The sequence below is a fragment of the Engystomops pustulosus genome, chromosome 6 (genome assembly GCF_040894005.1).
Source record: "Engystomops pustulosus chromosome 6, aEngPut4.maternal, whole genome shotgun sequence".
NCBI classification, from domain to species: domain Eukaryota; kingdom Metazoa; phylum Chordata; class Amphibia; order Anura; family Leptodactylidae; genus Engystomops; species Engystomops pustulosus.
Window position 1 is genome coordinate 36317097 of NC_092416.1, and position 13299 is coordinate 36330395.

Below are 13299 nucleotides of genomic sequence, written 5' to 3' on the forward strand. Positions count from 1 at the left end.
CATGACTTATTATCTACAGGGACACTGAACCGGATGCTGGTCATATATAGTAGTGCAGCGTATGATGATGAGCACCGGTGTCAATCCTATATACATATGTAAACTGAAACAAATGAGATCATGCAGCAAACATTATTTTACACCTTGTCTACAACAGTTAAAGGGAAAATGTTTTTTTTTCTCTAACCTGAAATAACTGCTCGCAGGCGATATACTAAATAAAAACATTAAAAAAAGCATAAAACGTAGTGTAAATTTTAGGCTTAGTGTTCTTCCAAGGAAGACCCCCTCATTGCAATCATTGCATAGTGCACAGCTGAGCAGATTGTATAATAGTGTCCTATCAGTGCATTATAGAGCAGGAGGAGCTGAGCAGATTGTACAGTGTACCATCTGCAGGCAGCATGTTATAGAGCAGGAGGAGCTGAGCAGATAATATAAAACTACTTAGCTCCTCCTGCTCTATAACATGTTGCCTGCAGATAGGACACCATGTACAATCTGCGCAGCTCTTCCTGCTTTATAACATGCTGCCTGCAGATAGGACACTATGTACAATAAGCTCAGCTCCTCCTGCTCTATAACATGCTGCCTGCAAATAGGACACCATGTACAATCTGCACAGCTCCTCCTGCTCTATAACATGCTGCCTGCAAATAGGACACCATGTACAATCTGCACAGCTCCTCCTGCTCTATAACATGCTGCCTGCAGATAGGACACTGTGTACAATCTGCTCAGCTCCTCCTGCTCTATAACATGCTGCCTGCAGATAGGACACTGTGTACAATCTGCTCAGCTCCTCCTGCTCTATAACATGCTGCCTGCAGATAGGACACCATGTACAATCTGCTCTGCTCCTCCTGCTCTATGTCATGTGGCCTGAAAATCAGACTAGATTTTTATGGTAAAGGGATCCCTTTCATTTGATCAGAAGTATTAAAAAAATTCCAGCATTTCATATATCATAACCACTTGATTTATCCAGAATGTCAAATCTGTCCCATCCGGCTCCTGGAGAAGTGTCATCCGCTGTTGGACACTAGTAATGATAGACTTTGATTTTGTCATTTTCATCCAATCCCAGCTGCACTAATCCTTTTCCTGTAGGAGATCGGCTCATCCGTGATGGAAGGAGACTGTGGATACGAGTTAAGGAAGGGCTGGCCATGAAGGAGAACAGTCACTACGGAGTAAAATGGGAGATTCTCAGTGATGACCATCTATATTACCCATAACCCTAAAGCCCATTCTATTACATAGTATATTCTTGGGGAACCTTTAACATCTGTAAGAAAACACAAGACCCGATGATCCTACGGTCATGGGAATTACTCTGCAAGGTAGAGCGCCATGTAGTGGCCAGAAGATGCAACTACAGCCACAGCTCCAATAGAAAGGAATGTGTGACGCAGCTGTAGTGACTGCTTTTGGCCACTACACATAGCATGGAGCCAATTATGCCATATTTAGATCAGATATGATATTAATAGCTTCTCCTGAAGATTGTAGTTTATCAATAATTATTCCTGGGCCACCCTAATCCTTTAAATATGGAAACCTGTTTCAAGTTAGAAATGCTTTAAATGGCATCTACCATCAGGATGAAGGAGTGTGTGCAAATGAATCTGAGGGGCTCCAGGCTCCATACATGTTAATGGAGCCTGGAGCCCCTCAGGCTCATTTGCATACAGTCTTTCATCCTGGTGGTAGATAGCCTTATAGGTGATCCCTAAAACCCCCATTAATCAAGATAAAAGGCGTAAGGCTTGTTGTGCCTCATCTTCTATCCCAATCCTGAGCAATGTCTTATAGGTTATATTCAATCCCTATAGGACCGGAGGAGAAAGCAAAACTCGGACAGTCCCATAGGCTTTGAATACAACTGCTGTGACCCTCCACAGTCACATAATTATGACATATCTTGTAGGCAGAAGATACGTTATGGATGGATACACTGTGCCGGATCCCATCCTGTAACATGGAGATTCAGACCCCCATAAGGTTCCAGGCTCTTTTAGGATACACTTTGGGGTCATTCTTGTAATTTTCCAGCCACTTCTTGTTGGTGTCGATCATGGCCTGCAGCGTCTGCCGGTCCGTGTGCTGCGCTCGTAATGTCGTGCTCTGCATGTTTCTGAGCTGTTCCCTACAGGAAAGACGTAAGGGAAAGATATAAGAAGTCCTTTGGTAAAATGCTACAGACAGGACAATATAGTCACTGCTGCAATACATAGTATGGATGGTGCCTGGGCAGTGGGTGCAGAAGATATGGGCACACCAGCCCAGGAACCTTGGGTGTCTCTACCCCAAAGACACCAGAACAAATGGACCTTCAATTCTTTAACTGATTTCTGTAAAATAAGGACAAAAGTCTGTCATGTATTGACTCCCTGTATGGGACTTTCTGTTTAACCTCTAATTTGTCATATTGTGGATTTATAGGGAACAGTGATAGTGTCCTTTCAGTGCTTTATAGAGCAGGAGGAGCTGAGCAGATTGAACATAGTGTCCTATCTGAGGGCAGCATGTTATAGAGCAGGAGGAGCTGAGCAGATTGTACATAGTGTCCTATCTGAGGGCAGCATGTTATAGAGCAGGAGGAGCTGAGCAGATTGTACATAGTGTCCTATCTGCAGGCAGCATGTTATAGAGCAGGAGGAGCTGAGCAGATTGTACATAGTGTCCTATCTGCAGGCAGCATGTTATAGAGCAGGAGGAGCTGAACAAATTGTACATAGTGTCCTATCTGCAGGCAGCATGTTATAGAGCAGAAGGAGCTGAGCAGATTGTACATAGTGTCCTATCTGCAGGCAGCATGTTATAGAGCAGGAGGAGCTGAGCAGATTGTACATAGTGTCCTATCTACTGGCCACATGTTACAGAGCAGAAGGAGCTGAGCAGATCGTATACAATCCGTTCACCATAGAGCTATTTTTATTAAGGGTCAGAGGACAGGTACAAAGTACTGTATATGCCAAATATGTTTTCATATAATATCTGAGTTATATGGTTTTTAAAAAAATTATGTGAAACTTGCGTCAGCTGTATAATATATTCACTGCTCTCCTGGCTCCTGCACTCGCTCCCCATCACATCCTCTCCTTGCACTTAGATGCCAGAGAGAGAGATTGGCCCAAATGTATTATTAGTGAGGCAAACTGCACATAGTTATCTTTAATAATCTGGCCAGACGCACTTAAACTGAGTGCACCAGTTTTTTTTTCATTGCAGTTTTAACGGCCATGCGCCAAAATTATGTCCAGACTTCCAACATAAATATGGAGGCCGGTGGATTGCTCCTTTAGGTGCACACTGTGGTACAAATGCATTATAAATACATGTGTGAGCAGATTGCATTGTCTGCAGTGAGCTGACACATCATCAGGTGGATGGAGGGAAGGAGCCAGGAGTGACGGAGGAGAGCAGTGAATATATTATACAGCAGACGCAAGTTGTCATTTTACATTTTCCTGTCTGGTACTCGCTGGGGAACCAAGTAAAGTTTCACATACTATAATTTAAACAACATATAACACAGAAACATTTTTGGATATACAGTACTTTGGTTATAACAACCTGTCAACTGATGAAAATAGCACCCTGGTGACAGGGTTTCCCCAAAACGCTGCTGTACAGTAGAGGAAGCCTTCTGATTCTAGGGCCCAGCACCCAAAGGATGGCAGAAAAACTGCTGTGCTGCCCTTCCAAAGGTTAGGCTTATAACACTATTGGCCATTGATATGGAAATCCCTTAAGGGAAATCTATCATCAAAAATCAGCATGATAAACCAGGGACACTTCTCATAGATCCAGGCACCGTGACTGGATCTTCGTATATTTATTATCCAAGGCCTCAGTCCTTCTAAAATCAACTTTGTTGATTATGCTAATTAGCTTGAAGGTCTACTGGGGGCATCCATATTGCAGCTTCACATGCAGTTACACTGTGCAGGACTGAGAAATGACAGCAGGCAGAGGGGGAGGGGAGTGCTGAGGGAGCAGGAGGAGACAGTTTGCTTCAGGCTCATTAGCATAACTTGAAAAGTTGATTTTAGAAGGAAGGAGGATATGGATACCAAATATAAGGAGATTACCACAGTCACGGTGCCTGGATCTATGAGTAATGTGCCTGGTTTAGGGACCTCTATGATGTATGCTATCCATACCGCTTTCACACGGGTAGCATATGGCCACATTCATTTCAATGGGCAATATGGTCATCCGTTTACATGGCCTCGAGCGACGTAAAAAAATAAATACAAAATACAGATCATGTCCTATTTTCTCCAGTATTTACGTTTCGTATGCTCCAAAGAAGTCGATGGGAACATTTGCTGTATACAGCTGTGCACCGTATCCTGCTGTATATACGTGCAGTATCCAGGGAGACCAGAACCAGTGGGAGGGGCATTCTGTCAACAAGCCAATAGGCAGCCCCGTGTATGTTTGTGTGAAACTTTACTGAAAAGTTTATATATGTGTGATGGTAACTTACTCCGCAGAGACGTATCCTAATTTATTCTCTGTATGTTGAGCCGGCTCGCCGAGCAAAGGTGTCCCGCCTGAAAAACAAAGTTCAGATGTTACCACATATCACCATCAGTATGTGAACGTATATGGGACATGGTCTGGATGCAGCTTGTACAAGTTTGGAGCAATCTCTTATCATTGATCTGTGATTGTGTCTCACCTGGGAAATACTTTCTCCATTTCTCTGCCATGATGGCATCCACCGTCTGGGCGGCAGAGGAAGAAGCGGCATTAGAGTGTACTCCGGTCCTCCAGGCCCACTGACTGCCAATCTGAGGAGTGATCCTGGAAAGCGAAGCGTAGGCAGATACAGGGATACCCGTCACCGGCGGGGGCTGGCTGTGTGTATGGTATATGGACTGGGGATCAGACGAGAGGGATGATAGGACACTGTTCAGCTCAGTGGTGAGGTGACGTAGTGACTCGGTCAGATGTTGGACCTTCAGTGGCAGGCTGCCCAGTGCCCCAGACGCATCGCCTGCTGTAATAAACAACAACATAGTAATTGAGCTTTTAAAGGGAACCTGTCGCCATGTTTTACCTCACTAGTTTACAAGTCTCCACAGGAAGAACATAAAATGTCCTAGAATTTTATGTAAAATCTCATCTGTTGACCTTTAAAAAAATAATAATTTTCCAAACTCAGGCAAATATGACTCGTGTCATCCCATTTTCAGAGGAGATGAGTCAAGTTTAGTGGTTGCAAGAGAAGAGTCACTTCAGAAGCCTCTATCTTTGGTTCTATAACACCTACGGGTTTTGTGTCATATTAAAAATAATGATCTTTCCGATCCCATCAAGCATATGGTTCTGTGAGCTACAGGCAGTTAAAAAAAAAAATAGGAGGGAACTGGATCTATATCTGTAGCTCACATTTCCAATTACATTTAAAGCTGCCGGTATCTCTGGTTCTATAGCTCACAAAGCGATAAGCCTGTTCTCTCATCTGAAATGATCTTTAATATGACACATGCAGCATGTTTCTAGGTGCTATAGGACAGAAGACAGGGGCTTCTGAAGTAACACTACCCCTTCATCCACTAAACTTGACTCATCTCATTTAAAATGAGGGGAGAAGAGTCATATTTGCATATGACTTTGGGGCAAGGGTGAACCTGAACTTTCTACTGATCTATAGAACATAGCCCCCTCCATCGTATCTAGTATGCAAAGTCATATGCAAATATGACTCTTCTCACCTCATTTTCAAATGAGATGAGTCAAGTTTAGTGGATGAAGGGGTAGTGTTACTTCAGAAGCCCCTGTCTTCTGTCCTATAGCACCTAGAAACATGCTGTATGTGTCATATTAATATATCAATTAGTATGTGGGTTTTCCATGCAGTGACTCCACCCCAGATGTCAGCATGGGTGTAAGGTCTGTTTTGTATCAGGTGATAACACCCCAGTTGCTGCCCCCCATCTTGCTGCAGGTGGTGCTGTCTGAGGCAAGACGCTCAACGCGCCTCATGGTTGGTGCACCCCTGCTTTGGGGGAGTTTTTTTTTCTAGGTAAATGGGTGAGATTTCACATAAAAGAGGGAAATGACTAGTAGTTTAGTGGGTAAAATCTGGTGACAGGTCCTCTTTAATTATCTACAGAGCTAATATTTTTGGATCCATCCCTATAGGTAAAAAAAAAAGAGACGTAAAGTAGAAAAAAAATTAATAGTTGAATAATTTTGCTCTTTGTAAATAAAAAAGTTTTGGAAACTGAACATAACAAGTTCCCGGAGTCTCACCTCTATATGCGTCCATACTGGTCCCACTACTGGTGTCATCCGAGTCACTGACATCAAAGGTCACAATCTTTTTGTTGCTCCTTCTGCCCTTTAGAGTATCATCTTCTGACACCTTAAGAAGGAGAAAGAAGGTGAAAGGGTCGGATTTTCAGGAAACCACAGTCTCCGATATGATATTAGAAGTGTTTCCCACTTGTCATATTGGTGGCTTATGTAAAGAATAGGTCATATACATCAGACCCCCAGGGAAAATCCCTTATAATTGTCAGGCCCCTGCCAATATGATATTAAAAGGCTGGGAAAAGTGAACTTTTGATCCAGGTTGGCATCACCTGTAAGTGCCATGGGTGGGTCTTTCAGCCTGAAGAGCTTTCTGCACTTTGCATTGACCTGTTCCACAGCCCCTCCCCTCTGCTCGGATTGGCTGCTGTAAGTATCCAACCAGACTCCTGATACACCTCCTGTTCCTTCAAAAGGGGAGGAGCTGTGGAGCAGCTCAGTGCAGAGAGAAGAAAGCTCTTCAGGCAGAAAGTCCCGCCTAGAGACCTTGCAAGAACTGCAGAGGTGGATTATAACTTCACTTTTCACTGTCCTGTCACTACTGACAACATACACAAAGGTATGGTTACACAGATCTGCAGGGACAATACCATGGCATGGGCAAAACTGCTGCTTTTCTCCCCAAAACAGCACACACCAATCCATGGGGTTTTACCATTGACAACAAAGTCAATCTGCAATAACAGATGCAACCCATGGACAGATGTGGCGCTATTCTGGACATCATAGGATCCCCCTCCTTGTCTTGTTAGTTAGAAAAGCCATTGTGTAATGATGCAGACGCCGGCATTGATATCAGTATCTGGAAACCCTGTATCTTCTTCTGCAGCAGCAGCCAAGCCCACCATCTGCTGTGTTACTGCCGCCCTCATGAGACGCTAGTGCCAGCCACCGCTATAGGCCACAGATGTGTGACTGTACAGTGTGGATTACAGGATAATACTATCCTCTGCCCCTCTGAGATGATAGCACAGTGATATCTCCCACCAGACAACCGCAATATGGCAGAAAACACACATTTGTTTGCATATAGGTCTTCAGCTGGCAGCGTATGATTGTTTATATTTGCGGGCAGGGCACAGGGTGGCATATGTTATGCCGTACCTCCTCTAGGAGCGAATCCTCCAGCTCCTGCAGACGATGCTCCTTCTCCTGCAGCAAAACATGTCCCTTCTCCATTGTGCTGCGGATGTCTTTGAGGTGGCGAGTTTCCTGCAGGAACACGGAGCGAGTAATAATATCTGCTCCACAAACCTGAATATTGTACACACAGGGCTCCCCACAGCAATGATGATAGAGCCACATATAGCGAACACAATGACTGGCATAGATACACTGTACAGTAATGTAACACACACACATATATATATATATGACACTGAACAACCTGCTCGACTCTTCCTGCTCTATATCATGCTGCCTGCAGATAGAAGACTACGTACTGTACAATCTACACAGCTCCTCTTGATCTATAACATGCTGCCTGCAGATAGAAGACTACGTACTGTACAATCTACACAGCTCCTCTTGATCTATTACATGCTGCCTGCAGAAAGCACACTATGTATAATCTGCTCAGCTCCTCCTGCTCTATAACATGCTGCCTGCAGTTAGGACACTATGTACAATCTGCTCAGCTCCTCCTGCTCTATAACATGCTGCCTGCAGATAGGACACTATGTACAATCTGCTCAGCTCCTCCTGCTCTATAACATACTGCCTGCAGATAGGACGCTATGTACAATCTGCTCAGCTCCTCCTGCTCTATAACATGCTGCCTGCAGATAGGACACTATGTATAATCTGCTCAGCTCCTCCTGCTTTGCTCTAGATCAGACTACCGATACATGTTTAATGTGTCAGATTCTCGTTATGAATAAACTCACTAAACAATGATTTTGGTGCGGCTGTGATCTAACACATTCTAAGTATATTCCGGTAAATTCCCTTAAGGCCTTCCATAAAATAACAGTGTCAGGTCTTAGCTGTCAAGCCAAATCCTGAATAATTTAAAGGACCTCAAAATCCTAACAACTCAAATTTATATCCATTATCCTCAGAGGTAACATTCGGGGTTTAAAGGGCGTCTTCCTTGTAACAGGACAAACAGATACCTATAAGAATACATTATTCGGGTGGACCTTCGTATTATCTCCTGGGGTCACTGCCCCCAGGTACTATAGCGGTGGAGGGGCATCTAATAGTTTCATCTATAATCATCAACGTCCAGTGTCACAAGCTCCAATATCCGGATAATCGCCACTTACCTCCTCTAGGTTCCTCCTTATGCCCTCCAGCTTTTGGGAGTCCTGGGAATCCTGAGACTCCTGCATGTTGTGCCTCCACTGCTGTTTGGCCGCTTTCAGCAAAGTCTGCCGCCGGCACATAGAGCGGGTCTGAAGGCGTAAGAAATCCTTGGCTTTTTGGATGGAAGCTCCTTGTGATGATATGTAAGAACGCATGCTGGAAAGAACACAACCCGGGAGACTGGATGTCACAAATACTTACATAGAGAGGAGTAAAGAAGAACTTGCACCACCTCCATCAGCTCCAGGCAAGGTTTTTCTCTAGTCCCCATCAGTCCCAAGTGCCAATTGGTGCCATCAGTCTCTATACCGACACTGGATTTACCAGTACCCAGAAATCTGCACCATTAGACTCTATGACAGTGATGGTGAACCTTTTAGCGACCAAGTGCCCAAACTGCAACCCCAAACCCTTATTTATCATGGGGTGCCAACCAAAAAGTAAAGCAGTAACTTATTGCTCCGTGTTCTTCAACAACGATCAATCATATTGGCCTCCTGAGGACACCAACACAGTAGAAAGGAGGGAACATTTGCATCATTGTAGCTTCTTTCCAGTGTCCCTCTGTACAAAGAGAATCATGGGGCCGGCAGGAAGTCCTTCAGATATATTTAGGCCCTGTCTACACATTCTCCCTCATCCTACAGTCCCAAGTAAGGCTACATTCACACTGGCCGTATGGGGGGCATATATACGGCATGGTACGGGAGCGGTACGGTGCAGCACACGTACAGCACTGTACCATTCCGTAGCCGGGAGAAAGGTAGGACATGTCCTATCTTTCCCCGAAATACGGCGCAGTGTCCTATGGTTCTCTATGGAGAGGGGCGGGGGTGAGCAGCGCCGAAGTGTACCCGCCGTGTGTGTGAATTTAGCCTTAGTATCACTTTAAAATATCACTGAAAGCAGCATCTTTGCTTCCAAGTTGTTTGGAACTGCAGGGAAATTTCTTAGAGTCCTGTTTGGTGTGCAGGGGTGATGGCCTGGGTGCCTACAGAAAGGGCTCAGAGTGGCGCCTCTTGCACCCGTGCCATAGGTTCTCCACCACTGCTCTATAATGTCAGGTGGGTGGTGCTTGGCTTGGGCAGATATACCACCCACCTAACACTAGGGGCCCCTTTTAGCACAAACATAATGAACACACATGTCCTACCCCAGATCCTGGTTTTCTTGAGGTTTCTGTACCCCCCGCCTGTGCGTGGCCTAAACTTCCAGGGGTCACAGAACCAGTTTCAGCCAATGCGTTGCCTCCTCAGACATCACTTCCATTTTCCATGGGACTTCAAATTCGGTGTCTCCCCTGGTCCAAAGAGGCAACTTTTGGCTGGACACAGACCCAAAAATTGGAAGAACCAGAGCTATATGGGTACTGGGAGCATAGCGGGATAACTATATGTGTCCTCTGGCCCTCTGAGGGTTTTCCTTTAAAGGGAACCTATCGTCAGGAATGTCATTTTTATCTGATGACAGGTTCCAATAGTCTATGCTATGCTGATTTTTAATACTTTATTTCACATTACCTGGCTCAGTGCCAGCATCATGTGGTGAGTCCCCGGGGGAGGGGAAAGCTGCAATCTGTGTCTCCTCATGCATTCTCCTTCTACACCACACCACCCCCTCCCTCCCCCTGCCTGCTCAATGCAGATGACCAGAATTGGGAAAGGAGCTGGATGAGTGACACAGGCACACACAGGCTGCAGATGCCCCCTCCCCTGGGTTTCACCACACGCTGCTGGCAGGGAGCCAGGTAATGTGAAATATAGTTTTATAAACTACTGAAATGATTCAAAATACTGAATGTGGTCACATTCCTGGTGACACATTCTCTTTAAGGAAGAATTCTTATAGATCCATGCCAATAAATCAAGAACTTTACAGAAATCTCTCAACGAGGGGAAAATATTTGGAAGTGGGCTTACTCATCGATGCTGGAGTCCAGTCCAGGGATATGTAGCGGAGTAGAAGTTGCTTTTGGAGGTTCTGTGCGGTACTGATATAGAGGGGAGAACATAATTAGTCTTACGTCAGGAAAGCAAATGTCTAGGTGTAAACTTTCACATTAACTGACATCAAACCCAAATGGTCATGTCACATAAGGCTACCAGCCCTGTCGCCAGATGATGCGGGTTACCACCACGACCAGTGCCAAGCTTAGTGGCCATTTGCAAGTGTAGATACTACAGAGGTGGGGGAGGGGTCGGCATTATCTATTTTTATATCAGTTTAACCCATTGTGCTCAGAAGCTATCCCACCAGACACCAATCTACTGACCGGGGAGGCGATGGTATGGAGGAGGCTGTTGGACTGTGTCAGATCTTCTACACGTAGTTCTGTCTCCATTGGTTTGACTGCGCCCTCCTTCTTTAACTCTTTGAGATCCTCCCGTTTCTTGTTGACTTCTTCCTCCAGGTCACTGCGGAGAGGATATTGTTAGCTGGGCTACCACAACGCTAACATTTTGTAACAGACTAAACAGGATTTACTCTGCCATTTTCTGAAGTCGGCTGTAGCGGCTCTGGAGAAGTTCTATTTGAGCCTCCACCTCTGATTTCCGGTCTTGTACTTCCTCGAGTTCCCGGTGATTCCGTTGTAGGACTTCACTTAGTCGTCTTTGCTCCTTCACAGCAGTTTCCTGAGACTTGAGGTTCTGTGGGGTGTGAGGAAACAAAATGAGAACTTCAAGTGGTATTTTGAGACTTTGATAAGGACAACCCCATGATTAAATCAGGATTGGATTGGGAGAGAGATGTCCAACCCCACTGATCTGCTGTTCTTACCTACCTCAGAACCTGAGCATAGACAGCTCTGTACACTGTGTAGTGGCCAAGAGTGGAACTGCATCTCTACCTTCCTATACTCTACAGCTGATAGGTTGGAGTGTAAGATGTCATTACAAATCCAGAATTGGTCACCTATCCTCAAGTCAATAGTGTCCTGGAAAAGCTTTTCACGATTTCCTAATGCTATTACAGAGGTTGTAAATCAAAACAAAAATTTCAACAAACTGAGAAATTTTGTGGAGTTCTCCATTTGGGACCTTCATCTCTAGGCCAGAAAGAAAAAGGGACTACTAAAAAGTCAGTACTTACTTTTGGTGCTCCTTGCAGCTCCTCTTCTCTCTCGGCTTCCTGTGTAGCAGCACAGGTAAAGACAGGTCCATGTGCTCTGCCTGCACACACACCATGAGAACGTGGAGTGTGTAAGGGTAAAGTGCATGTACCCATCTCTAACCCGCCGCTACACAAGAACCCTGAGAGAGTAGAAGAGCTGCAGGGAGCACTGAAGGCAAGTATCTCACTAGCGAGGGGAGGCTGCCGGGCATCTCACTAGCGAGGGGAGGCTGCCGGGCATCTCACTAGCGAGGGGAGGCTGCCGGGCATCTCACTAGCGAGGGGAGGCTGCCGGGCATCTCACTAGCGAGGGGAGGCTGCCGGGCATCTCACTAGCGAGGGGAGGCTGCCGGGCATCTCACTAGCGAGGGGAGGCTGCCGGGCATCTCACTAGCGAGGGGAGGCTGCCGGGCATCTCACTAGCGAGGGGAGGCTGCCGGGCATCTCACTAGCGAGGGGAGGCTGCCGGGCATCTCACTAGCGAGGGGAGGCTGCCGGGCATCTCACTAGCGAGGGGAGGCTGCCGGGCATCTCACTAGCGAGGGGAGGCTGCCGGGCATCTCACTAGCGAGGGGAGGCTGCCGGGCATCTCACTAGCGAGGGGAGGCTGCCGGGCATCTCACTAGCGAGGGGAGGCTGCCGGGCATCTCACTAGCGAGGGGAGGCTGCCGGGCATCTCACTAGCGAGGGGAGGCTGCCGGGCATCTCACTAGCGAGGGGAGGCTGCCGGGCATCTCACTAGCGAGGGGAGGCTGCCGGGCATCTCACTAGTGGGAGGCTGCTGCTGGGGATCTCCATGTGGGAGGCTGCTGGCCATTTCATTAGTGAGGGGAGGCTTCTGCAGGACATATCAGTAGTGAGCAGAGGCTGCGGGAAACTTCATTAAGTGGGGGGAGGTTGTGACATTTACCACCATAGGCTTATATTCGAGTCAACGTTGTTCCAGTCTTTTGTGGTACATTTAGGTCCCCCGGCTTATAGTATACAGAGTCTATCAAACCCTTAGATGACCAGGCATTAACACAACCTTTGCTTTTACTCACCTGTGCCTTTTTCTCTAGCTCCTTCTCTTGATCTTCCAGCGCCTCCATCTTCAGTGCCAAAGCTTCTTCCTAAAATAAAACACATTATATCACCAATCAGGAGTGTGCATTAGCATAAGACAAGGATATACGTTGAAAATTTACAATTCACTGCATGATACAAAATCTTTAGCCGTGGATTCAGTTAGATTTTTTATTTTTAGTAGTTTTACAATAAAGTGACATTTATTTCAGAATTCTTTTCAGTCCCAAAAGCTGCATCGGTGATGACATTACAACATCTTGTACCCTTGAGCCTAACACTCATAATACTAAGGCCTCATATACATCACCCAATTTTTGGCTGTATGTATAGATCATAGATGTTATGGTGGAAATAACTTTTACAATTCATATTGCTTTCACAATCTCTACTTTCTTTCAGCGAAAGGAACTCTAAGGCTGAAAACATTTTTTAGCTATAGTATAAAAAGATCATAGCAGGATGAAAATCTTGGCATTCTTT

The 13299-nt window shown here is 45.7% G+C and overlaps 1 protein-coding gene across 5 annotated transcripts in view; it reads right to left on the bottom strand.

Moving 5' to 3' along the window:
* Positions 1-443: 443 nt before the first annotated feature.
* Positions 444-13299, bottom strand: part of CEP164 (centrosomal protein 164) — a 38965-nt gene continuing 26109 nt past the window's right edge. For 2 of the 5 annotated variants that reach the window (XM_072155714.1, XM_072155712.1), the window contains 11 exons: positions 12795-12863; positions 11125-11288; positions 10913-11054; positions 10560-10630; positions 8601-8796; positions 7438-7545; positions 6274-6385; positions 4694-5014; positions 4499-4565; positions 2027-2149; positions 445-1139 (listed from right to left, as the gene is read on the bottom strand). In XM_072155714.1, the coding sequence (XP_072011815.1) occupies positions 1043-1139; positions 2027-2149; positions 4499-4565; positions 4694-5014; positions 6274-6385; positions 7438-7545; positions 8601-8796; positions 10560-10630; positions 10913-11054; positions 11125-11288; positions 12795-12863 (1470 nt within the window). In that variant the 3' untranslated portion in view covers positions 445-1042. Of the gene's footprint in view, positions 1140-1956; positions 2150-4498; positions 4566-4693; positions 5015-6273; positions 6386-7437; positions 7546-8600; positions 8797-10559; positions 10631-10912; positions 11055-11124; positions 11289-12794; positions 12864-13299 lie in introns of all 5 variants that reach the window. The other 3 variants (XM_072155713.1, XM_072155716.1, XM_072155717.1) reach the window with 3 other exon arrangements.